General features: G+C 46.9%; 1 protein-coding gene across 2 annotated transcripts in view; it reads right to left on the bottom strand.

Annotated features, from left to right (window-relative positions):
- Positions 1–27,447, bottom strand: part of GSTK1 (glutathione S-transferase kappa 1) — a 395,651-nt gene that overhangs the window by 210,554 nt on the left and 157,650 nt on the right. For both annotated transcript variants that reach the window (XM_069650560.1, XM_069650561.1), the window contains exons 2-3: positions 20,606–20,687; positions 20,006–20,134 (exon numbers count right to left, since the gene is read on the bottom strand). In XM_069650560.1, the coding sequence (XP_069506661.1) occupies positions 20,006–20,134; positions 20,606–20,687 (211 nt within the window). The remainder of the gene's footprint in view (positions 1–20,005; positions 20,135–20,605; positions 20,688–27,447) is intronic.

Genomic DNA, 27,447 nt, shown 5'->3' on the forward strand with positions numbered 1-27,447 from the left:
TTGAAACCCAGGCCTGGGGACAGAAGAGGGCCTGGTGTCCAATACTGGCCTCACAGACTTTGCCAAAGTCTTCCTCGGAGGATCCACCAGATCAGGATACTCCAATGGTAAATTGCAGGCAAAAATACTGAAGGCGTCGAGGGCGCCAAAGGCTTCGACATCGAAAGCGTCAACAACCTCGGCGTCGTGAGCGCCGAAGGCTTCGGCGTCTACGTAGACACTGGTGCCGACGGCGCCGTGGGCTGATAAGACGGCAAAGCGTCGACATCCGAGTCGGACACACCCAGCGCCGACCGAGTCGACACCGACTTCGAGCCCTTAGCAGGTTGCAGGAGTCTCGCTGGAGGCGAGGACCGAGACCTGGAAGAACGTCTCTTGCGACTAGCCGAAGCCTTGGTCTGAACGGGACCTCGAAGGTTGCCGTTGCAAGTCGCACTGCGGACCCGAGCCCGAAGGCGTGCGCACCAATGTACGAGACCGTTCCTTGCCGGCTTCCTTAGAAGGCATGACCCGAACTGTGCCATGCAATTGAAATATCGCTAACATCTGCTCCTTAAAGGAGCCCATTCCTCCGGGGTCGAGGACTTAGTCGGGCATGCCACTTTCCTCGCGGCATCATCCTCCGAGGAGGACGGGGAAGGCAACCGGTGACGACGCTTCCGAGCACACCGCAGCGAGGAAGAAGAACGTCGGGAACCACTCCGGGACCGAGAACCCCGGGCCTCCTCCCGATGCGGAGAGTCGCTGCTCGAGTTGTCGGTGGACTCCCCTTTGGTTTTCGATTTAGAAGCACAGGACTTACTGGGCTTAGAACCCCCAACTACCTGCAGCTTCCCCTTACGCTCCCGCAAGGCCTTGGCAGTCAGCGACTGACATTTTAAACAGTTGTTGGTGTTGCGACTCTCGCCCAAGCACCACAAACAAATGCTATGCGGGTCGGTGATCACCATTTCCGACTGCCAGTCCCGGCAAGCCAGACCGCAGAGTCTGAGGGGGTCGAAGAAAAAGACATCTCTGCGATGAAACACACAAGGCACGCCGAGTTCTCGAAGCAAAGACGTTTGCAGAAAAAACAGAACTGAGGCTACGGGCGCCGTGCATCCTATTTATAACATCCGGTGACGTCACCCTCGACGGAGGCCTTCAAGGGACATAGACCCGACGTCAGCGACGCAGGGCGCCCTCTGCCGAAAAAGTTTCCGGAGTGCACAGCTGTGGACATTACATGTCAAAGATGTGGGATACGTTGGAGGACACAATCCATTCGAGCAATAGTTACAGGTAAGTAACTTGTTCCTTCTGCAGCATGGGGCCTGGCATGGATTCACATGCAAACCCTCCCTGCTGCCCCTCTGGCACCGTTGACTCACAGCAGGAGAGGCAATGCGTACAAGAACAGGCCTTCCCACGGGAAGGGAAACGCGCTCCCCATGCTACTCGGCTGGTGGAACCTGCTGGCAAATTTCTGGCATTTGGAATTCGTCACCATTTGCAAACAGATCGATCTGGGGTCTACCCCATTTGAGGAAGAGGTGGTCCAGTTGATCCTGTTGAAGTGCCCACTCGTGGCAGGAGCGCAGCTCCCTGAGTGAGTTGGCAATGGTGTTCTTGACTCCCACCAGGTGAAAAGGGATGAGGAGCATCTCTTGGGTGACAGCCCAGTGCCACAAGTCTTGCGCATCTCTGAGAACGCTGGGGATCTGTTGACCCCCCCCCCCGCCCCTCATGATGTAGAACATCATGTTGGTATTGTCTGTTAAGACCCTCACCACTTTGCCCGGAAGAAACGACTTGAGGGCCCAGAGCACTGCCCGCAGCTCTGGGACATTGATGTGGAGATCCCTCTCCTCCGGCAGCCACAGGCCTCTGGCGTGGAGACATCCGGCGTCTGCTCCCCATCCCTCCAGGGAAGCCTCTGTGGTGACCGTCTCCTGGTACGGGGGGCACTGGAAACCTGTGCCCCTGGCGATGGAGCGCATGCCCCACCACCTTATCGCTCGACGGAACACTTTGTCGAGAGCAACCCTTGTCTCCGGACACCTGGATCGTCCAGGAATTCAAGGGGTTGCATCCGCAACCTGAGGAGCCTGATCAGGTAGATGCACAAGGACATCATCATCATGCTGAGCAGTGACTTGATGGTCAGCATCGTGGCAGTCTTCAGTGCCAACAGCCGTTGCACCATGCCCAGCATGGCCGCTACCCTCTCTTCCAAGGGGGATGCCAGATTGAAGACTGTGTGGAGCCTGGCCACCAGGAACAGCGCGTTTCGCGATGGTATCAAGCAGGAGTTTGGATCGTTGACGGAGAACTCCAGATCGGTTCACAGCCGGACGGTCCTCTGTGTGTTTGACGGTTACCTCCCTGAGCCAGTCGTCGAGGTACGGGTACACGTGCATCTACTGTGGATGCAGATGGGCCGCCACTGGTGCCAGGCACTTCGTAAACACCCTGGGCACTGCCATCAGTCCAAAGGGGAGGGCCTAGAATTGGCAGTGCCTTCCCTGTACTATGAAGCATAGGAACTTTCGATATTCTTGTGAATGGGGATGTGGAAGTATGTGTCCTGCAGATCCAGCTATGTCAAGAAGTCTCCATCCTCCAGTTGGCCGAGCAGGTGCTCCAACGTGACCATCCAACTCCCTCAGGGTCAGTCACTTCTCCAAGCAACGAGTTGGTGGTAGATCATCTTCGGCTGCGACCGCCCTCTGGAACAGCCTCCCTGAAACTTGAGGAGAACCATCTCCAGTTCTGGAAGCACCTCAAAACCTTCCTATTTGCTTTGGCTTGCTCTCCTCCTCTCCCCTGTTGAACTCCTGGCTGAAACTGAAACTGCACTGGTCACCTGGCTACCTTCTGATCTTGGGCCCAGGTCCCCTCCCCTGCCGGTTGCACCCCTGCACGGCCTCCCCGGCATCCCCGCTCTTATGAACCGTTTTCTGTATCCCTACAGCCCCCTACCAGCACACACCTGATGTCTGCACTTACCCTTGCACTTGCCACCAGCTGGCCGCACTTTTACATTTATTCTATTTATTTTTACTGTCGTTCCCATGTATTGCACTGCCCCCTCCCCTTCCCCCTTCACCTGCCCTTGCGCAATCTCAAGGTCACCTGGCCTAGTAAAATCGCAGTCTGTCTTCGCTCTGTTCCCCCCCTCTTGTCCCATCGCACCTTGAAACTGTCGTGTATAGGCGCGTTATAAATGCCATATCATATCCTGAATTTTTGGGACTTCGGTATTTGTTTGAGACGCCGCAGATCTAGAAATCGGCCTCAAGCCCCCCGGTCTTCTTCACCAAGTAATATCTGAGTAGACTCTGGATTTCCGGAAATGCTTTGGAAACAGCTCTATCGCCCCTTTTCCTATCATGGCCGTACCTGCTGCAGGAGCCGAGTGACGTGCCGGGGACACTTCGGCTGGAACGAGTGTGTCCGTGGACGAGAGCGTCCAGCACCCATCGGTTGGTAGAGATTTCTTCCACTCACTGATGAAGCCCGCCAGCCGGCCTCCCACCGGGGTGCATGGGTGGGGGCCCGACGTCCTGGCCAGTTAAATCTTGCTTCAGGGCATGTGTGCCGCCTAGGGAGCGACAACGGCCACCTCCATTGAAATCCTTGCAACAGCCTCTGTAGGCCTCCTGGGTCATGGACCGGGAGGGTTGGCGATACGAAGAGGACCCTCTGCCGAAACCCTTTGGCAATCTGCCAGACTTCCCACCGGAGGCATGAAAGAACGGGCGGTGTTGAAGAGTGCCCAAGGCATGGCCATCTTGGTGTCAGTCTTAATGGCCTGCAACGACTCGTCGACGGCCTTCCCAAAGAGGTTGTCCCCGAAAGACATGTCCAGAACCCTCATCTGGACTTCCTGATGAAAGTTGGTGGCTTTCAGCCAGCCATGACGACCGAGGCAGACACCATTGCCCATCTGTCAGAGACCTGTGTCCGCGATGTCCAGGGCCTCTGTGATGGCATGGTCCGATGCCACCTCCCCCTCCTGGAGGACGGAAAGTGCTTCGACCGACTTGTCATCAGGTAGGAACTCCAGGAGTGGGGCCACTTCATACGACAGCTCCCCGTCGTAACTGGCCAGGATAGCCAGGGCATTGGCCACCTTGACTGGACGTCGCTAAGCAGATTACTTTTCTTCCCATGGCATCCAACTTCTTCCCCTCGCTATCCGGAGGGTTAGACAGCTTCTTCCTTGCTGCCGCCGAGACCACTGGGTCCGGGTAAGGCTGTGAACGTAGGCACTTGGGTGCAGACTCATGCACCTGGTATTTCTTTACCAGCCAATCCCTCTGGCCCGGGGTCGTGGCCGGGTTCTGCATCAATGCCAGGCCTTGCTCCTAAATGTCGTCCAGGAAAGGCACTGCCAAGAGGGTCTTCCTCTTGGTCTTGTGTCGTTGATATAAGAAACCGTCCTTCCTGGCCTCCTCTTAGTTGGAAGAGTTCCGACACTCTGGTGACCATGGCATGGAACAACCCCACCTCGTCTGAGGGAGAGGCCCTCTGCTGTGGTGAACCGCCCACCGTGCCCAGTCGTCGGTATCCATCGTCATGTCCGTCCCTGTGTCTCTGGGGTGGGAGGGCATGCGTGGAGGTTGATGCAGCAGCATAGGGTGCCGCTTCCTCTTTTTCGCTGGAGGTTGGCCCGGGGCCACCGGGGCCGGGGCTTTCATTGGAATCAGTTTCTGAATCTGACACCATGGTGCGCAGGTTCAAAAGGATGTCCAGTGATAAATCCCTCGGAGGGGTTGGGCGGTAGACCTACTCGGCCCACACCGTCAGGTCCACCGTCGTCCCCATCGGGATTGTTGTAGTCATCGTCTCCCACATCGTCCTGGATTGTGTAAACGGATGCCTGGTTCCCCCCCCCCCTTCTATTTTGCATCCCAGGGGGGTCAGGTTCGGGCTCAGGGATGGCATCCTCTTCTCCGGTGGGTCCTCTGGGTCTTGGGAACAGGTATACTCTGGGCACTGCTGGGGCACCTTGACCTAGTCAGCCCCCCTGACCTTCGAGAGGGCGGCCACCACCACTCGATCGTCGACGACGACGACTTCACCTGGTCCAACTGGACCTTCTGAGGTAGGTCGTCATCTTTTCCTGCACCTTCGCCTTCTCTGCATTTTCCTGCAGCTTCGCCAGGTTAGCCAATTTCCTCTTCGAGGAGGAGCTGTAGCGATGGCTGGAGATGGAGGCAGATGGTGAAGATGAGCGCGCCCTGCCTGTCGTGGGACCCCGGACGGAAACAGACTTGCAGTGCTTGGCCTGGTCTTGGGCCCCCACTGATGGAGCGCCATCAAAAGACTTGGAAGCCCGCTTTTCGGACTGGCCGGTCCTAGGTGAGGCATGCCCCTGCTTCCTGCACGGGGCAGAGGCCTTGGCACTGAGCCACGCCGCCAGCCTACTTTGACGATCCTTCACGGTTCACTTGGAGAACCCGGATTGCAAAATCTGCCTCGCTTCCTTGTGATCCGGAAGGAGACAGAGGGACTGGTGGCGTTTGTCCTCTACAAACCCATTCCGGCGAGCTTGAAAAGGGAACTACTCTTGGTCTTCTGGAATCTTCGTCGATTCGTGCCCTGGAGGGGCGTTGAAATTCACCAAACAAAGGATCCCCGCCTGCCGGCCCATGTAGAGAAAGAGCACACAGACTGTTTGAACTTTTTAATGAAAAAGCGCAACAAAAAAAAAACAGAAAAACACGCACTCCAACACCTGAACGTACAGTAAAAATTTGAAGATGGCTGCTAGCGGAGGGGGTTAGGTAGAGGGCAGTCATTGGCTGGGGGCAGTATGACCCAGAGCTCAGGGAGTGGTTTAGAGGAGAAATACAGTTTGTAAGTGAAAGTGACACTTTTCTTTTACCAAGGATTCTCGGTCTGACAGGGAATATTCATGAGCATGTGAATCCATATCAGACCCCATGCTGGAGAATAATGTAAATACAAAATAAACGTAAAACATTAATTGCGATATTAGAATAAATAATAAATACAACAGAAGAAAGGCAGAATACAATGGCAAGCACGGTTCGACAAAGGGCCAAATAAACGAGGAGCTTGGATTGTTTGTATTTCCAACACAAAATCAAACATGAGCCATAACATTTTCGATATACGCAATTTAAAATAAATGCGGCGGCTCCAATAATGCCTCGGGATTGCATTCAGGGTTGTCTGTGATAAGGTTGAACACGCGTTTTAATTTGAACAAGTTCCGTGACCATAAAAAGCAGCAAGGTGCGCAAAGCCATCTCAAACATATTTAAATTAATTTCTAAAAGTGACGGAAAGTCATGCGACCGTAAGTTGGAGTAGGTATACATTTGTAGATAAACAACTTGAGCGAATATAAAACAGGGAATTAATGGTTATGTAAAGGATAATGCTAAACATTTATCAACCAATAGGTGTATATTTCAGAACGTTTGCATTTATCCAGATTTAAAAGAAGATCACTGATGGACGCTTAAATAACACCATTATACATGCCAGATTTGTACATTATGACCAGACAAAAGAACAACCCGAACATTCCAAATCAAATAGAAACATGGTCTGAGGAAACCAACTCTGATGACAGACGAGTAACTGTTTGACAGTTCCTTTCAGTCATACATAAACACTAGGTTTCTGTAGTCACACAGGCTCTTGCGTCATTATGAAACGAGAAATAAGAGGACACAGCTGTGATCATTCTTAAAGTGAAGGAAACCTTACATTGCAAGCAACTTTCAAATACGTTATTTCCACAAAACAACTGAACCACTAAGATGGCCAACGAATAATTAACTATAGTGAGTGCAAAGGCTACGAACCCAATGTGTATTGTTTCTCAAAATTGGGAATTAACTTTAAAAAGGTGAACTTAAATGACCTACCAATTTCAACTAAAGCCTTTTGTGATACAAAGGCCAGCTATACAAAGGCCCCTAGTTTGTGGCACAGAACAATAAAGCAATTGAATACATCACTGTAATGGTGTCTTGGGGAAATGATCCCAGAGGTTGGAATGGTTTATTTGTCTTGAGGACGGAGCCTCTGGATATTTTGTGTTATAGAATTTGGGGACGGGAACCCAGAGTATTGGTCAAACTTATATTACTTGGGAACTCAAGGCTATTTTCAGACTGTTTAGAAGAACTTGGGGACGGGAGTTGATTGATTTTTTATTTCCATCGCGCTCGTACACAAGTGTTTCAGAGCGCGACAAGGCAAGGGAGGGGAAGAGGGGAGAACAAAACAGCGATCTTACTAGGCCCAGTGACATTGAGAAAAGAAATGCTGCAAGCGGACCCAAGCTCCGACTTGTTGGTTACCGACATCCCTATACATTGTATTAGTTGTGAGGGCAAGTATTTATTTTGGACATTCCTAAGTTGAACTGGTTTCCTCAGTTTTGGTTTGGTAGGAAAATCCCTCCATAGTATATGGCAAGAAGTTAATAAAAGTGTTTGTTTTGAACTTTGAATCTGGTCTGTGTCTTATTCCAAGATACCCTCACAGAGCCGAAAACATTTCTGTGAGTGAAGGGCTATGAGAGTGACTCACTCAGATATTTGATTGTTATAAAGTTGAAATTATAAAATGTAATCCTATCTTGCAAATCTCTAGGAGAGTCGGATGCATTTAAATCCTCCGAGTTGGTGGGCAGCACTCGCAAGAAGTGGCTCACTTGGAAACACGAACATTATGAGAAACCACGCCTAGCAAAAGACTACAAAAGTAAAGCAATTCACTACTTTATGAGGTGAAATAAGTATGCGTTACAAGGCCAGTGCTCTGGCCTTGTCCATAGGGGATGGGAACCTCTCTCAGCCTGGGGAGAGTAGCCTACCATGGAGAACTCCAGAGCCAGTCCTCCCCCAAAGAGTGTCAGTTGGCAGAGCCATCATTTCTGTCCCTCACCCTTTTGCCAACCTATTAATGTGCAGTAAGCCTTTGACTCACACTATGCCTCCTAAACAAGATGCTCACCAGATTCTTTCCATCTTTCCTAGAGCCAACATACAAGACCTGTGCAACAGCAAATACCACAGATAAAACAGGCCCCCTAGCACCGCATGCTGTCTGCGTTAAATCACCAGAGACCTAGAACTGGTCGTGTGAGCACAACCTCCCAGCGTCCCATGCCAATCATGCTCCGACACTGAAGCCGTTGAGGGAGATGGCAGGGAAGGTGCTGTTACGCCCATTAGTCTTTGGGTGAGACTGCTCCACAGCCTCTGAGGCATACGCCCCTCAGGCAATGGCAAGACCCTTAGACCACCAGGGACTAATGGACACACCCCCACACAGATTGCACTTACTTTGGGGAGGACCCAAGCAACATAACATGAAGATTGTGCTTTCTGGGCAGCCACCACCATCACTATTCCGCGGGGGAGGGAGGGCTCAGAGAAAAGGGACAAGGTTTAGTCTGCAATTTAACATTTTGCGGATTGTAACAGCTTGCAGAAGGAAAAGTCAGGGCCACATTGGTCAGGGCAAAGGATCCAGAGGCAGGAGAGCGTTGGAGCATAATAGGTGGAAGCTTTGGGTTGTTCGGGTGATGTCAAAGTAGTATGAGATGGCAGACCAAGAGACCAGCAGGAGGAAGTTAAGAGAAGCAGAGCTTGGAGGAGTTTTCTTAAGCAGGTGAGTTATTGGTTATTGACTGCAAGTGCAATGCATGGTGAGTGTGCGTTTGAAGGGAGTGTATAAGTGAGTGAAAGCACGGTATTGGAGTAGGAGTTGGAATGGAGTGGTAGGAGTAGTGGCGAGGAAGGAGTAGCAGTGTGGAGGAGGGAACAGTAGAATAGTGGGGGGAAGTAGTAATATCTAAGGGTGGAGGCAAGTTCTAGAAGAGCCAAGAAACATTGGAGGGACAGAGGAGGACGTAGAGAGTAAAAGGAGTAGAGGTAGGTGGAGTTAGAGAAGAACAGGCCGTGAGAGGGAACGGAATTAATGGGCATGCCAGTGAAGAGAGAGTAGGGCAGAGTGTCTGTGGGGCACAATCCCATATCCTTTACAAGATTACCACTGTATATAGTATGGACAATTTAGAACGTCGGTCTACTGCCTTTAGGTCCTCACTTCCAGTAAGATCTTAGACAGTAGGGGTAACTAGTCTGTGTGTCCTAACCTGCGGCTTAGGGAAATGGTGCGTTTTAAGACGAGAGCTAAAGGGACGGTCATAGGGCCCATTGAAATCTTCATAAAACCCCTTGAACCATCTCAGAGCGTTGGAGCATTGTTTGAGCCATCTGTGACCTATTGCACAATACTTTGAAAAGATGGTTTTTGGCTGTATGAGAGACCAACATGAAACTTCATGAAATAAAAGTAGTAAGACCCAATTGGATGCGAGGAATCCTCAGATGTCGTCCCTTCTTCCCTAGGGTAAGCCCCTTTCTGGTAGCAGCCTCACCTCCCTGGCCTAATGGATAGTCCCCCTGGGAGCGGTACTCATCGGGATGATATCATAGGGAGGGATTCCCCCTCTGGGATACAGGAAGGACATCATGGGCCAAAACTGTATTCCCACCAATCATTCAGCTCTTTCACACCTCCCTCCTTACCTTCCTCTAATCCTGACAGCCTCCCCATGTACTTATGTCAACCCGTCTATACCTGTAGTACTGGGACGAGGAAGAGCAGGGCTGACTATGTTAGATCTTCATGACAAACTACTGTGACAAGAGCCGCAGAACCACTATGCAACACTCAGAACTGGGTGGAGCATTTGAGTGGTGAAACCTCAAGCAGATGAAAGGGGGATTAACACTGCAGTCAGTCCCTCCAAGGAGGCACAGCAAGCAGAGGTTCTCTCCCATGTCAGGTCACGTCAGGCCGAGCAGAGCCTGTAGCAGTGGACTGGGATGTAGCAAGGGAATTCCAGGTGTCCATACCTGCTCTGCCAACAGCAGAAGTGCTGGAACCGGACACGGATGTCTGCCCCGGCACATGAGAGAATTGCACGGGAAGGCCAAGCAGGAGCAAACACAGGCGAGAGTGAAGGAGAGCCATCGGAAGACAAAGACCCAGAAGGAGACAGATGACCCGAAGCCCACAGAGAAGGGACTGGGTCTTGAGAAGGGGTTGGGGACCCAAAGCCAAGAAGCCAGTATGAAGGGATCTGGAACCACTGTGTGAGAAACCATTTTGAAGGGGTTGGGGACCCAAGACAATCCCCAGAGTACGCCAGGGTTGCCAGCTGAACTGTTGTAAGCAAGCCTAAACAAGGCTCGGGAAAGGGAGACATTCCCGCAACCACATTAGGCAGTACCTGGCAGGCGAGTACACCACGGCTGCCTGTTGAACTGTCAAAGTAGGCCTGGGTAAAAGACACTCCCTCAAACACATTGTACTACCAAGAGAAAGGGCAGGTGAAGTAGATATTCCCCCTAGATGGTGAACCATACCCATCCAGAAGAAGGCACCGAAAGTGACCCATCTAGTTTAGTCTGGTTATACGTGCAAGGAATACATTAGTTTTCAAAAATCGATCCATTTGCAATGATCTACTAATATTTGTTAATGTCACCAGATGTTATTTGTACCCAAAATAAGCAACGATATGCATACCGCTGAAATAAGACATTAGTGAGAGAAGTCAGGCCTTGTAAATTCTTTAAAATTCAGCTACACCTGCAGGTCGGTTAACTTCGTTTAACTATTTGACCCAAGAGAAATGCTCTCGACACATAGCAACGGATGACAACAAATGTAAATGTGATTTCTGCAAAATGGTGCATGTCACTACAAACCCACTTTATGTTTGGCAACAGTGCTGACAAAGTTTCAAACATCCCTTGCAAATGGTACTCGCGCCTACATAAAATCCACTCTACTATGCGAGTGGGCGAAAAGACTTAGGAATCCCTAGATGAGTGTCTGCAAAAATGTAAACAGTTATCTATTTATGTCCATTGATGTAGCTATGATAAAAAGGCTCTGAAAACAGTTTTGCCAATTGTCTCCTGCAGATGCTTATATATAATGCAATCATGATCCTAAAGCAAAGCGAGCTCTGGAGGCCAGCTATAGTGTTTGGTAGTGCAGTAGATCTGTAGGTGTACAGACTGGATGGAACTATTGATCACTACTTTGCATAAACATCTAGTTAGCTTTGTTTATTCATTATGTAAGAGGAAAGACTAAGCAGAGTGGATGACGTAGCAAGCAGAGAACTGGACAAACTACGTGGAATACTGCAGTTTATGGTAATCTCACTTTCAGGGTAGCTGGTATAAAGCAACAGGGTGACGATATAGAATGTCAAGGAGTATGTGATCGCTCATGGGTTGAGCACCTATTGCAAAAATTATGCAACCAGCAAGTTGCAGAACTAGGTGTGCCATCAAAAGCATTTGAACAAGTCATGTACATTTTAAAAAGTGTTCAGTCGTCAATATGATGCATCTTTCCCCAACAAAATATAGTGCATAGTTGACACTTGAGATTTAGATACACTTACTTCAATTGGATTGTAATGCATGGAGATGATGCAGGTTTTACAGTATCAATACTGTTATGTAACAACTTACATTTTAGGAATGGAATTGCATGACTTTTAAAAAAATAATAAAGGTAATGCATTCAGAGCTTAATATAATTATCATCCTGATTACTTGTGGTTTGTAATTATTTGAAAATAATTCTTGCCCATCACTCCCACACAGGCCTTCGGCACTTAAGATTGGAGGAGATACAGCAGGCCTACAGCAGATGTTAAAACTAATGGTCAGAGATCGAAACCGTTTGAATTGGAATGTGGCACGAGACAAGGTTGCCCATTGTCACCTTTGTTATGTGTAATTAGTATTGAACCTTTGGCTATAAGATTGAGAAATGAGGAGGGATTACAGGGCATTAATTGTTGGGGAATGCAGCAAAAAATTTGGTTATACGCGGACGACCTATTATTGGTCCTTAAGAACCTTGGAAAGTCGGTGCCGGTTCTTATCAACATTCTCGAGTCCTTTCACCAGTGCTCTAGATACAAGATCAATTGGGCAAAATCGGAGGTTTTACCATTGGTTCCGCTGTGCGACAATTTATTACCAGGTTGGGTTTTAAGTAGTGTGCTGATAAACTATTGTACTTGGGGGTTTGGATTTTGCCCAATGTTGCTGATTTTGTGAGTGTAAATATGACTATGGTGTGCACTAATTTCAAATTGGATTTGGAACGATGGTGTTTGTTGAACCTTTCCCTTTGGGGGAAGGTAAACGCTTTGAAGATGGTGTCGACTCCTAGAGTAAACTTTGTTCAGAGTATGATCCCAGTAGACATTGAGAAACATTTTTGGCGCGAGTTGGATAGACTCATGCAGGAACTTTTGTGGGATCGTAAACGTCCGCGTCTGAAAATTGGCAAACTGCAATTACCTTTATCTAAAGGTGGGCTGGGGTTCCCTGATTTTAAGGCATATCATCTGGCTTTTATGTCTCTCTATATATTTGCTTTTTTCAAATCGGAGCATCATGATTGTGTGTGTGTGCAGAGTCTAGCCATGTAGGTAGGACCTTTGTTGCCTGGGGCTGTGTTGACCAGTAAGCCACGTCAGGCTAAGATGGTAGGCCCACTGACCAGGAGTTTGCGGAACTCATGGTTGGCATTGTGTGAGTGTTTGGGTTTCAAGGCATTGAAAGATCCGAGTGCTTCTATTTGGCTGAATCGAAGTATTACACATGAGGGGAAAAAATTTTGTTCTGGCATGATTGGTACCTGGCTGGGGTGCGGTGGATTGGTGATCTGTTCAATGGCTTGAATTGGATGACGGCTAGGGAGATACAGTTGAAGTTTGAGATTCCTACTTTTCGCCTGGCAGATTATCGGAAGATCAGGAGGGCGGTGGGAGTGGTGGATATGGAAAAGAAAATCAATATGAACATGCTGGGTTGGGAGCCTGGAGTGAGTGGATGTGGCCTGGTTACTTATGTTTATAGGCTTGTTGTGTCGAACTATCAGGCTAATGAGGCTTTAAGATTGGATTGGAATCGGAAAATTGGAGAAGATATTACGGAGGATGATTGGACGTGTATTTGTGAGAATGTGAAGCTGTGTTCTTGGAGTCTTGCAGACAGGTCGTGTCAAATAAAGATTTTGAATAGGACATACTGGACGCCTGAGAGAATGATGAAGAGGGGAATGAGTGACAGCTCGGAATGTTGGGCATGTTTACACGAAGTGGGCACCTTTGAGCATATGTTGTGGGAGTGCTCAAGGGTGAAAGGTATGTGGTTTGAATTTGACCAGATCTGTGAAAGGATTCTTGAAGTGAAGGTTCATATGGATTTTAAGACCATAGTGCTGGGTAGTGGGGATTTGTTGGACGACCTGACTACTTCTCAGAAGAAATGGATCTTGTGGGGCAATGGTGGGGAAGAAGCTAATTTTGAGACATTGGAAAACGTCTACCCCTGTTACTATTGAGGAATGGATTGCTGAGATGCATTCATTAGCAGATATGGAGAGAGTGCTGTATCGGAGAGAAAAGAAAGATGCATTATTTAATAAGATCTGGGGCAAATTTCTGTTACTGTATTAGATTTGTTTTATTGCTTGTATTGTGACTCCAGGGGCAGAGGGGCGTGTTTGTGATGTATATAGTTAATGTTGATTTGCTGTGATTGTATGTTTGTGTTCATATGTTGTTATGATGTTATGATGTGATCTTTTTAAATAAATATTTAAAAAAAAATTGGAGGAGATACACTTTCTCTCCTTTAGCACTAGAAGTAAACAGAAAAAAAGGGGGGGTGAAGGGAGCACCGAGGGCTAGATGCGACAGGCGAACTTAAATAGCTAGCTTTTCTACATAAATGTCAATTTGAATAACAAACCTACAGATTTGCGAGCAAATTGCTATGCAACACTGCTTATGTTATGCCTTGACGTTTATGGGACAGAAGTAGGATTTTGACGCTGCACACTATTTTCGGTCATTCTGACATTTCCTTCGTTTTTTGTTGAGGCAGAGAAACTCCTCAGAGCTAGGGATAGCTAGGTTTCCTTCTTTCTTTTGGTATAAATAAAAGGTCTTTGCTCAAAAGCATGCCACCTGTGTGTCGCTCTCCTCCTACACCCTTACAGGAGTATTAACCTCGGAGGTATGAAGCAGACAATCACAAGATGTTAATTAACCTCTTTACACACGGACTGTGTTAAGTCAACAACCCAAAGAGAGATTCAGAGCTTGAAGAACAAGTGAAGGAGACCAATCCTACAAATTATTATTTCTCTTGCTAGTAACAGTTAAGAATGCATCGATTATTCATGACCGTTTTTCCTCAGTTGTTTACAAGTGGCTGTTCACCACAGTAGGGTTTCTTTTTTAATCTCTGAAAAAAGCAGTTTTGAATTTTTGATTTTACTTTATGATCTTGCATATAGCCAATGCATGTGAATTTTATTGCCTCAGGCCAGATGTCATGTATTAAAAACCTTTATGTAAAGGGTAAAAGCATCAGTACAGCACTAGTATTCCAAGGCTGTGTTATTTCAAAGCTACACAGTTTTGGAAATCAATCTTTTGAAATGCAAGAATACTTAAATGTATTTTATGTAGGTAACCAAGTTAAATTTAAGTGCCCTAATAATCATGCAAATGCTTGTAGCCACACACAGAATTGTATTTAAATGTTCATTTTTTCGGGCATGAGAAGGGCAGTAGATGCCAAGTCACTACATTGAGGAGTTGAGTGCTGCTAAACAGATCCTTGCTACCTACAACAATAAGTGATAATATCACAGTTGTTTATGAAACCTCATGCTGGATGCCTTATAAATCACTGTGTTGTGCGTTATTACCCAACATAATGGTACTTGCCATGTTTTACTGTCATAATTTCTGTACATTTGCATAGCAATCATTTAACACAGGACGCATATTGGTCAAGATTCTAAAATAAACGAGTTCTGTGTGTTAGAAATTAAAATCTTGGTCTACTTTTTTGTAACTTTTGTGACAAGATTTATGGAATGTGTTCATTAATCAGTTTCAATGAATTATTGCCACAATTAACACTTTGGAAAACGTCAGTGATGCTTCCATGTTCCCCTACAAGATACATAGGTCTATGCTAGGCTCAATGTTAATTTACTGGCCAGGTACCATACGAGACACCATCTTTGCCAAAAAAAGAAGCTAGTATCACAATAGGCACATAGAGTAGTTAACACCATGGACTATGCGTAGACCTTGCAAGGAAGTGCAACCCTTCCTCGATACCAGTGTCAACAACCTATCCAAGATAACCAGCAGCTTCTCCGAGCTCTCTGGTCTAAGAACTTGCCTGCATGTGTGGGCTCTTTATGGGCAGTCTTGCTGTGGTTAGCGAGCAACAAGAGAGCCACCTATGGTCCTAGCAGTCAGATGCTAGGATCCACAGTAAAATCACAACTTGCCATCCCAGGAAACAGAAGACGTATTCATATGGACCGCTGAGGACGCAAACGTCTTGAACTTTTGCAAAATTATTTCACCATGAACGTACAACTATCAGAGGCTCTATAGCAAAATAGCAGGCTATGACCTTTACAATAAGGCTGAAATAGCTCCCACTGCGGAAACCTGCATAAAGACGGACATCCTGGTTGCTCTTCCCCAGGGATATTATGGACAATTGGTAGCCAACATCGATCGAGATGTAACATTTCTGGATGTGGGAGGCAGTAACAGAAAAGGACTATAAAAAGAATGTATCAGTGGCACTGTTCGATTTTAACCATCAGTCACGCAAGGTGAAGAAAGGAGACAGAGTGGCACAACACAGTGTAACCAAATTGGAAGAACAGAAATCTCTGGCTCAGATGGAGCATGGACCTGGAGGACTCAGATCCACAGTCTATGAAGAAAAACTGGGGATGTTACGAACAATTTCCAAGGTACATAAAGGATAGCTAAGGGACTACCTTCTAAAAGGTGATTTAATTTAGGTTACAGCATATGAAGAAGGAATATGTAAAAGTGCATTATTCCTTAGGGAACGGCAGGAACTCCTACATAGGGAAGAAATGTATCCGAAGAGCGATGGACAACCTTAATATCAGTTACCAGTACAGAAAGCCGACATATTCCAGTGTCTTGGATAGTCCTAAATGTGCAACTGTTAAGATGAGACTACACCATATTTTGACCAGGAGCCATTATCAGATAAATCACTACTATTAATAACATGCAATTTGACAGAAAACGGGTCTCACTACCAGTCATAGTTATTCCACCCCAAGCGGCTATCTTGGACAGTGTGAACCCAACAGGACCCTCCAGAAAGTGTAATTCGTTACATTTTGGTAATCCCAGATAACGCATTAAAGTATGCAGAGGTTTTAAGTTACGAACCAATACCACACAAAACAATGTATTGCTACCCTCTTAGACTCATGCTGGAATTCCTCCCAAAAAAACATTTGCAGTGCAGGAAAACTCCTTCATGTAAAATTTGACAAAGAAATTAAAAGCAGTTGTAAAATCCTTATAAACCTCTATCTTAAATACGCAGACAGATTAATTGAAAGGACGGTTCCGCCAAAGCTTAAAAGGAATCCTGTGAAAAGTTATCGATAATGATGGATGCAACTGGGAAATTAGGTTATTTGCATCCTCTTTAAAAACTAAAGTCTCTGCCTGGTTTTCCACATATAACTTAATTTGCTGAAGGAAACTCTTAGATGGCCAAAGAATTATAAGTACATGAAACACCAAGCCAAAGGTGTCAGAACAAAACTATCTGACAATAGGTAAAGGAAAACTATGCAGCTCAAGAGAAACAAGAGTTTTTCATGAAAAAGTCCATAATGCGTGCATTCAAAAATGGGAGACAACATTTTAGTGCGCTTATCTAATAGCAAAAACAAACCTACTCTAGTGGCATGGTGGGCGTACAGTTTGAAAAAAAGGTGAACCCACCAGAGCAATAGAAGAAATCCCAAATTCACCATATGAATTGGCTAAAAAGGCAGAAGCATACAGAAACAGAATACCATACCTCAATGTGAAAAATTACAATGAAGGACTGTTGGATACACAGTAAGAGGACGCAAATACAGTTTCTAAAAGGTCTGACCACACACAAACAGGCAGAATTCATTTGTATTTTAAGAAAAGGTTTTTCAAATCTGACATTTTCATTTTCCATAGCATCTCCTGCAGACGAATGGACAAAGATTGTACTGACTCTCTGAACAAGGCTATACATCGAAGAAGTTAAAGAGGTCAGAAATGTACGGTATTGAAAGGTTGTACATTTAATGGTCTTCACCCACACTGTTAGTTCCTAAACCAGATTGCCGTTTAGGGTTTGCAGAAAAATCAAGGAGACTGGTCATAGCCGAAGGGGTCCACAAAAGAGAAGAGGCCCACCACAAACCTAGGAAAACTGATTTTATTGCACACAGAGAACTGCTCGGGTGAAGACAAATATGAAACAGTCCTTAATTAACAGTTGCACCGCCACTCAGTCTGTGTTTCTTTCCTCAAAAAGTCCTCCAGCTGGTCTATTCTCCGATGCTTACTAGATTCATAAAACCTTGCTATGTCTTTGCCAATAGCCATAGCAACAGCTTGAGCATTGCCTGAACTTGCCTGATCGCCTTGTTCACCAAGGGTCCAGATTAGGCCAATGCATCCTCGGAACTCCTATTCTGGTCCTGACCTTCGGCACCACACCATAAACGTACTACTCCTCCCACTATTGGTTCAGCCCCTTCTAGTCATGGTCTCCACCTACCTTCGCCGAGATTTGCCCTCTTGTGTCTCACTAGGGCCGGATTCCTCCAGCTTTCCAGGCTATTCCCGATTTTCCCCTCTAGCCACCGTTTGATAATCTACTAGCAATGTTCGCAACTTGCCACCTACCGATACTCCCCATTTGCCACCTCATGATGCATCTTCCTCTCTTCTGGTCTTCTACCTCCAGCGCTCTTCTCACTCTTTCCAACCACCTCTGCTCGCATTTCTCATTCTCCGTCTCTTTCCGCTTCTCTCCTGTATTGCCAATCCCTCCAAACACTAACCGTGACCATCTCCAAATGCCCATAATCTCTGTCTAGACCCTTTTATCCCAAGTGAGCTGGTAACTGGGGCATTCCTAACATTATGAAGGCGCAGTTGCTATATACCTCATCCACAATTCCCCCGCACCTCACCTCCACTGTCAACATATGCGTGTTGGGCAGAGTACTTGTGCAGGGTGCCTCCGTCTTGCTTACCTGTGCTACTTTCCGGCTTGCAAATGCCAGTAAGTCAAGTGAACATGTGGGAGACAAATGTTCCAAGTAACCCATGGAATCTGAGAGTGCAGACCGTTTTAGAACAAAATGAGGGATGGGGTTTTTGTCCTGAAAATGAGCTTTCAGGGGTAGCCCGGACTCCATGCATCACTGGGACTGCTCTCTGCCATACAAGTCCCCCTCCTTAAAGGGGGATAGGTTTTTGGTTGCATGTGTAGCAATAACCTGCCCACTGGCAGGGACTAAGTGGTAATGACCATGAAGATCTTCCCCTAGTGACCGCCTCCCACTGGGTTCTTCCACCACAGGGAGATACCCAATTCCTTTGTCATGCAACCAGATGTCCCGAAAATAAAGTAACAGACTTCATCACAGGTTTTAGAATTTGATGCATATCCAGTACAATGTATTGATTAACTCATTGAAAAATTAGACCAATTTAAAATCATCTGTACACTAGATCTGGCAAAGGGTCATTGGCAAATGCTCCTGGGTATGAAAGACGAGAGTTAATCCTCCTTTTTCACTTCACAGGGATTAGTTCACTTTGTAGTTACACCCTTTGGGTTACATGGGTCTCCAGCCACCTTTCAAAGATTCATGCACCATCTGTTGCAACTTCACAGAGAATGCAGAAGAGCCTACTAAGAGGACACCGTTAGCCAAAGTCCTGACTGGATAACTCTTGTAAAACATCCAAGATTGGCGAGTTCAACTCTGAAAGAAGCAGTACTATCAGGCAATCTTGCTGAATGTGTACTGAGCCAAAATAAGACAGTTGATCTTGGATATTAAATGGCAAATTAAGTTATTCAAGCACAAGACTAATGAATAACAAGCACTCAAAACATTACTGTCCCAGCTACTAAATCGGTTCTAAAAGCTTCCCATGGCTTAGTGCGTTACAACATGACATATCTCCAAACTGAAGGGCCGGTCACCTGACTGATATGTGGTGAAAAAATGAATACAAATCAAATGAAATAACCAGGCCCCTACCAGCTTTCAGGATTTGGTGTTGGCCAAGCAGATTTCAATAGCAGTTATTTTACAGACATATACCTCGGGTGTGTGACTGCATTTGTAATGCCATTTGCAATTAACACTTCTGCTGGCATTTCTATTTATTTGGGGCCAAAGGGGGGAGCTTTCACCCATTACACACCACTTAACCCTTACCACCATCTAAACCACTGTATTGGGTGGGGGAGGAGAGGCAACAGGAATGCCACAAAAGATCAAAGTTATTATTTGATTAACAATTTACTTGGACAGCGATCACCTACTCTTTGTGTGGTTCTCCTAGCATAGAAATTCAATTGCAGGAGTGCTTTTCTGGCTTTCGTGGGTGAAGCTATTCCATTTTGTCGTAAAACACTGAACTGGAGCAAAACAATACAGATTGTAATTTTCCTAAAGAAACAAATGCACGAGAAATGTAAAAGGGGTGGATATTCAATATCTTGCCTAGAATTATCATTTTTCAGAAGTCCAAAGCCCCTAAAACAAACCCACAAATTAACTATGGGTACATGGGGACGCTGGGGAGATTATTGTTACAGAGCAGAGCAATCATGCAAATATAAAAACCAGTGACATAACCGACTGCATTTTGCAGTGGAATGAGAACACTCCTGTGAATATTGCACAATGTCACAGGAAGAGAGTTCTTTGCAGTTCCCCAGCCCACGAGTGGTGGAATGCCATTATATGAGTACTAAGGATGTCCTCAGTTTAGCCAAGCCCCTTGCCATCTCTCTCTGAAGCAAGTCTTGTTTACCTTTCTTGATGATCACCTCAAAGAAGTCACTGGGCTGTCTGAGAGGGATCTGGTAGTACTTGGCGACCCTCTGAAGGTCCTTGCTCATGTAGACCCCTTTGTTCGGTACCATTGCAGGGGGCTGGTTTCCTGTTTAAGAAAAGAGAATACTTTAAAAAAAAATGAAAGAGGAGGGTGAGATTTTAAAGGAAGGGTTTTCAGTACATTCCAGTCACCCGAGATCAGACACACATGTTCCTACGTGGACGCAGATAATTCTGGCATCTGGGTTTAGGAAATAAAAAATAGGAAAGAGTGCACACAAGCCAGAACGACAGGAGTGTGGAAACTATCAGCAGTCTGTATTAATTCTGCCAAGTATCTTATTTTCTGGGCCAAATAAGGGGATTGGTTGTGACTTTCGGGAACGTTCATTTAATGTCTCTCAATGGCACAACATTCCACATAATAATCAGATCAAACTCTCGGATGATGCATTATGAGAAGCGCCCTGTACAAGTCAGGAACCTGGGTGTAGTAGTTCAGCCTATACACTTAAGCCTGTCCCCAGGCATTCAAATGCCATCAAAATAATTTTAAGTACTTCATCGTGGGACTCACCCGACTCCTTCATGATTGCTCCCAGTAAGACGGGCCGTAGATGAACCTCTACATTCCAGAAACTGCGGTAGCGGCACATCGTCTGCAAGAGAAAGCAAGCCCTGTCGTTGGAAGCCAAACAGTCCGGAGATTGATCAAGAAACGATTGAATAGTCCCAGCTTTGTGGTCTGCTCAAACACTCAACAAGGGGGCTGTGCTACATACGTTACAAGTGTTATCCTTCTTCCAATCTCACTGATCATTAACCTAATAGTATCCTTCAGAGAGGACTTTTTTATACAATCTTATCACACACATACTAAGACGGCACCTAATCTGCTCACATTAGAACCCCGACTGACCCACAATGCAAATTTACAGAGCAACAGTTTTTTGAAACTTACGGTTTGCTTATAACACAAACGGGACAGAAATTGCATTCATCAGTTACAGTGGGATAAACAATGTTTCGTTTCAGTTTACCTTTTTAGATTAAGGAGGAGGCAGGGTGCAACATTTTCACTAGCCATTGGCTAGTAAGAAATGGTGTGCTATGGTGATGAATCTGAGAAATGTGTCCCTTCTCCCTTAGGGGAGCCACCCCCTGAGAGGCCAGGGAGGTGGCCCGCTAAGAAAGACCCTCCCTAGGGGACTGGGAAAGGGGGCCCTCAATGGGAATGACTCCCCCCTAGGGGACAAGAACTCCCATTCCTTTAAGGAACTCATTATGGAAAATACTCTCTCTGTATATATGGAAGTAGAAAAAGACTGCCGTTACTTGCATTCAAACTCTATTGACATTACTTCCATATCTTGGGCTCAACGCAATGCTGGAATCCGCTTGAATTCAGCAGCTGACAAAAAACAGCATGCCCCTTCGAAGTACAACAGCTAGAACAAAGACGAGGAATCTTGAAAGGAGGAGAAAGAATCCTGCGCAAAGGTGAGTTTGACGTTCCTAACCAAAGGTGAGTGACGTAAAAACATGCACTACACAGAGCCTGCGTTAGTTGGTAAACCGAATAGAAGATAGCATGATGCCGAACATTGCTGAGACCGAGACGGAGCTTGTTACCATTGCGGCGTGACCACGCTCAACCGTGGTGGGACTGGGGCACGCGAACCGAGACCAGGGAACAATGGAGGAAGGAATCCTCTGCTCTCTGTGCGAGGATCACCTAAACTACAGAGGCAGGCAGGAGAAGGAGAAAAGACTCAAATGCACCAGAGACGCCTGGCAGCGTAGGTACCAGTGTTGCCCAGGATGGAGTGGAGGCAAGGGGAGAAATAAGAAATTCAAAGGACCAGAGGGGCCTTGAGAGCCCTAAAGAGATAAGAGACATTGGGCCTCATTAGTGTGCCGGTCTGGTAACAACAGTGCCGGTAAGTATACAGGCACCGTTGTTACAGGACCGGCACACTACGACTGTGCGGGCGTAGTACAAACGCCTTGTGGAGTGAGTTGGCTGAGGATTCTTTGGGGTCATTTAGATCACAGGTCTCCTAAGAGGATGGCCTTTGTGGATTTTGTTTTGCTTGTCAGAGAGGAGGTGCGTCAGGGATGCCTGGAAGTCTTGTTGCGTGTCCAGGGGGGGCGGTAAACAATATGGAGGGTGATGGTGTAGTTCGGGGAGGGGTTCAGTTTGAGGAGCAGATAGTCACTGTTTTTGATTGACCTGTCCACCTTTCTAATGGGGATGGCTTCTTTCGCTCTGAGGGCTACCCCCACCCGCTTTCAGGTGGGAGCGATCTTGCCCGAATATGGTGTAGCCTGGAAGGAGTGCTAGGGATAGTGAAAGGCCTGATGCTTCATGCAGCCAGGTTTCGACGAGGAGATCAAGGTTATGGGTGGTGATTAGATCTTGCATGTCCAGGGCGTGGGCAGGGAGCGACCTTGCATTGATAAATGCGCAGCTGCTTGGTGGGAGTTGCGAGTTACTTAGTTGGTGGGGGTGGGGATTCAGCGTGGGGGGGGGGCAAGTGCATTTGTAAGCACATTAGTAATATTGTTAATTATGTGCGCATGTGTGTCAGACAATTCAGCAGCATGGTTCATAGTGGGCGCATGTAAATCAATGGACATTTTAGTAACAGTTAATTACGGGCGCATGAGATTCAGCAGACAAATTCACATCATGGTTGATTATGGGGGCATTTGATTCAGCAGACAGATTAACATCATGGTTCATAGTGGGAGCATGTAAATCAATGGACATTTCAGTAGCATAGTTCATTACTGGCACATGTGATACATCAGGCAATTTAGCCGCATGGTTCATAGTGGGAGCATTTTAGTAGCTTAGTTAATTACTGGTGCATGAGATTCAGCAGACAAATCATGGTTAATAGTGGGTGCATGTAAATCAATGGACATTTTGGTAGCATAATTGGTTATGGTCGCATGTACAACATCAGACAATTTGCCAACATGGTGGATTATGGGTACCAGAAATGCAGTTTAGCCTGGAGATGCAAGTTCGCGTGTTGGTGGACCACAAGTGTCTAAGCGTAGGCTGTCGTGGTGAATACGGGCATTGCGGGCGTTATATGCAGTGCTGGCAGATTAAGAGGTCTTTAGGTCAGCTTCTGCAGGCACAGGCATCGCTTCAGCAGTGCTTGAGGGTGCTGCATGTACACAAACAGCGCCTTCGTGCTTCAATGAGCTGAGTGGTGGGTTTGCATGGTGCGTGCAGTCGGCTGGGGACTGGCGGGTTGGGCCAGAGAACGGGTTTGTGAATCTTTGGCTGAGCCGGAGGTTTCGGGCGCAGGTGGGAATGGGAGTGGAAGCCAAGAGCACCAGGACGGTGCCCGCACAGAGGCAGGCTATCCTGCTGGGGTGTGAGTAGGCCCCAGAGGTGGGGAGTTGTAGACATGCAACACGGATCCCCTCGGATGGGGGGGGGTTCCGGATGGATCCAGAGCTGGCAAGGACGATAGGTGGATTACCTTAAGCGCATGCAGGGAAGAGTGGATTGGAGAGGGTAGGCAGCAGAGAGTGGCTGAGAGTGAAGCAGGCCTTTGCACACAGCCTTTGCCCCACGCCATCTTCGCCTGCAGGCTAATACGCCATTGGCTGGTGTGACGAGGGCCAATCCAGGCCAGCGGCATTGTTTCTTGGTTGCCAGGGACACAGTCTTAACGTGGGAGGTTGCGGGGGTGTCCTCCCCTCCCCGCAAAACACCCCGCTCACTATACTTTATAGTATAGTGAGCGGGGTGTTGCAGGGGACATCCCCGCAGCTCACCCAAAAAAAAACAAAAAAAAACGACATTCCCATCACGGAAGTGAAAGGGAACTGGTGCCGCAGGGACTCAGCGTGAAGAAAAAGGTAAGTAGGGTATGTTTATGTTGGGTGTGTGTGTGTGTGTGTGTGTGTGTGTGTGTGTGTGGAGTGTGTCGTGGGTGTATGGTTATGTAAGGGTTGCGTACGTGTGCCTGCATGGGAAATGTGCAAACGGTGGTTCGCACATTTCTTATGCAAACTTTCTGGCCGTGGGAAAATCAGCCCCGGTCAGATCACGTAGATCCCTACAGATGCAGGGAAGCACTTGGTGCCATTGAGAGTTGGGTAAACTTGCATTTGTGCCCCTTGGAAGATATACATAATGGTTTCAGGCCCAGACTGAGCAGTTCAAAGTCATAAACCATGCCAGTGGTTATGCCTCACAATCTGCCATATGAAATTCCGAGGCTTCCATCACTTGCTCTCTGCCACCTACGTTTAAAGTGTCCCCTACCCTGTGCCTTATGTGGGGGCAGGGTGAGGGAGACCCATGACTTACTGCCCCTCCAAAACTGGGAAGTCTATGTGTACACATCTGGACAAAACTAGAGCACTTTCTAGGGTGTATGTATACACTAAGGGCTGTCAAAAAGGTTAAATATCCATAATGGGGTAGATTCTACTTTTTTTTCTAAAAGCAAGAAAACAGAAGTCGGAGTCCAGGATGTAAATCGTGAACTTGAACCACTTGTGTTTCAAGCACACAGAGGTCTCCTCCTTTACATCCTGCTGGTAGAGCAGATGAAGGGGCATGAACTGCCCCAAAGGACAAGACTCTGGTGCACCTTGTGCACAAGTGGATACCAGACTCTGGAGCATGGAAACAACCACCCTGTTAACACCAGTGTCGCAAGCAGCCAGACTTGGCAGAACCACTAAAGTGCTTGGAAAATTATGGTTTTACATTTTGGCTGGGAAGGGGAAGAGTTGCAATGAGTATGGGCATCCTGGATCCATTCAAGGATCAACTATGTATGCCCATACAAGCATAAAAAAAATATAGGGTCTTGATTTGTTCTCACACCCGGACAGGTCAGGAATGCTTGGTGTTGAATAAACAGGGTAGTGGATGAAGAAGCCACTGATGGAGCCATGCAGAACCGACTCATCAGGGGTCTATAAGTTTTAGTTTCACCTGTTCGATCTTTAACCAAAATGCAGTGACATATTCTAGAAGTATGCTCTGATCTCTGTACAGAGACAGAACGTCACCCATTACGTGCATTTTTTAGCTGAATGAAAAGTATGGAGCATGAAAAGCATTCAAGTCACTATCTTAACTTTAGCTCAGGCATATCTCCGGATGGTTGAGGTGGATTGTCAAGCCTCAGCAACTAGTGTTTTTGTTAAAGGAATGGTTCGGTCAAAAAGTTTTATTGCCCCTAAGGTCGGCCATGTGTTTTTAAGCCTAAGTCGCTCGATTTAAAAAAAAATTCCTATGGACCTTACCCGAGTTTTCGTCCATTAAAACGCACGTGAAAACAGGCACCAGGGAGCTGCCATTTTGTGATAATCCTATTTCCCCCATCGCCCTGGCTGACCGGCTTTTGCGGCACTAAATCATATCACCCGCCCCTGAGCCTGTCATCAGCAGACGCGTACCGCCCATTTCACAACGCCAAAGCACGTCTCATGTCAACATTCGCTGCGCTTCAGCTAATGACATGTCGCCATGGAAATGGCAGGACGCCTCTTTCCTCAATAAGTATAAACAGACCGTTTCACAACACACAGCAGCAGATTTTCGATTCCATTCCTCTCTCTGTGTTACTTGAGTATTCTGTGACTCGTTTCTGTGCTCTGGTCAGCTACCTTCGTTGCTTGTAGCCCATGTGGACAGATACCAGTACCACCGCTATCAATTATTTTAGTTTGTGCAACACACAATGGATACAATAATGCCCTACATGTACGAGCCCGAGTATACCGAGGAGGAACTACTGGAAAGGGAAACACGCGAAAACGATGGGGCTTCGGACAGCAGTTGGCAGGACGAATCAACGGATGAAGACACTGGACCTAGTCGCATGGACGGTGTTTCCACCTGGTGCACATGCAATCGGTGCGAGCTAACGCCGACCGAGGAGGAGAACTGCTGCTGCTGTGAAAACTCGGGATGCGTGGCCTACATTTCGGAAGGCGAGCCATGGCCGCAAAGCATCACCGAGCTGCCAGACTTCTGGGAAGCCTGCCTCACACGGTCCGTGTTGAGGATAATGATGATGCTTATGCACGAACTTCGCGCAACTGTTCGTCCTCGTAATCCGAGTAACGAGTAAGTATACTCTGCTGGTCATGCCACTCCCATTTCATGGTCTTCTACTATATCCAAAATTACATCTACATATCATTGTAACGCATTAAAGTATTTCAATAGTGTGCAGTGTCTAGATAGCATTTGTCCGAGCAGAATGCCATTAGTTACAAGAATTGTCATTGACAACAAACGCTTAATCAACTTATCTTGTTCATTTAAAAACAGTTTGTTTCATTCCTTTTCACAGGTGGTACAAGCTGGTGGCCTATCGTTCCTTTACATGGTGGCTTCACGGGAGGCTTGGACACAGCGTTCGAAGAGTGATACCCGCCTGTGCCGTTCGATGTCACTCGGGAACATTTCTCTTATGGCACGGTCAGTACAGGGGATTTTCTCTCGCTGTGCTGCAACCTGAACTGTACAATGTGTAAACTTTTGTATTTTTGTGTCATCAAAATAAGCTACAAAATAAACCACCACATATATTTGATCAAGTGCGTCTCCATTCAAGGACGGACGTCAGACACCTGTGCTCGGAATGGGTGAAATTCAGGTCGCTGTGAAGCGGGGTGGTCACTATCTAAGCTAACATGATATATTATCAATAATGCATGCACTAAATAACACTTGTTCAAAGTCTTTCAGTCGGTTATGTCTCTATAAAAGTCACACATCAATACTATCAATGAACATTGGATTATACAGGCCTTAGGTCAAGGGTCTTGACCACTATAATACAGTGTTTGAAGTGTGGGTCTGTGCTCACAAGAATCTCCGATAGGTGGCATTTGTTATTGATAGGCAACGATATACTGCAGTAGGGGTCTAATGTTAGTTGGGGGATCTGCTAGGTGGGCATCATGGCGTGGTCAGTGGTCTGGCACATGAAGAGAATACCTTGCAGGGACACAGGGTCAGAATGGCAGTAAGTTTCCACTGGCGAGGGTGCGTGGGCAAGGACACATTTGTGGAGATGAACGAGCCATGTGCTTGGTTCAGGCCGGTTCACATGCAGGACCATGATCTCAGCGAGTGATGTGTTACATTTCTTAGCTGTTGCAAATACCTCTGGAGTTTTCCAGTCAGAGTGGGAACGAGGCTGTGGGCCATGTGCTCTGCACGCTGTACTATCGCAGTGAGGCCTGGTCACCAAAATGGAGTGGAAAGGGGGTACAAAAATGGATGCCCCATGTCCTGCTCAGTGTTCCCATCTTCCAAATGTCATGCAAAGTTAACATCACATAAGGGCAAGGGACGGGCGCAAACGGCCAAGGTGCCAAACAGCATGTACACTTCAAAAGGTATCCCACGTCCAGGGGCCA

This window comes from Ambystoma mexicanum, chromosome 3p (genome assembly GCF_040938575.1).
Source record: "Ambystoma mexicanum isolate Mex_15411 chromosome 3p, UKY_AmexF1_1, whole genome shotgun sequence".
Lineage (NCBI taxonomy): Eukaryota > Metazoa > Chordata > Amphibia > Caudata > Ambystomatidae > Ambystoma > Ambystoma mexicanum.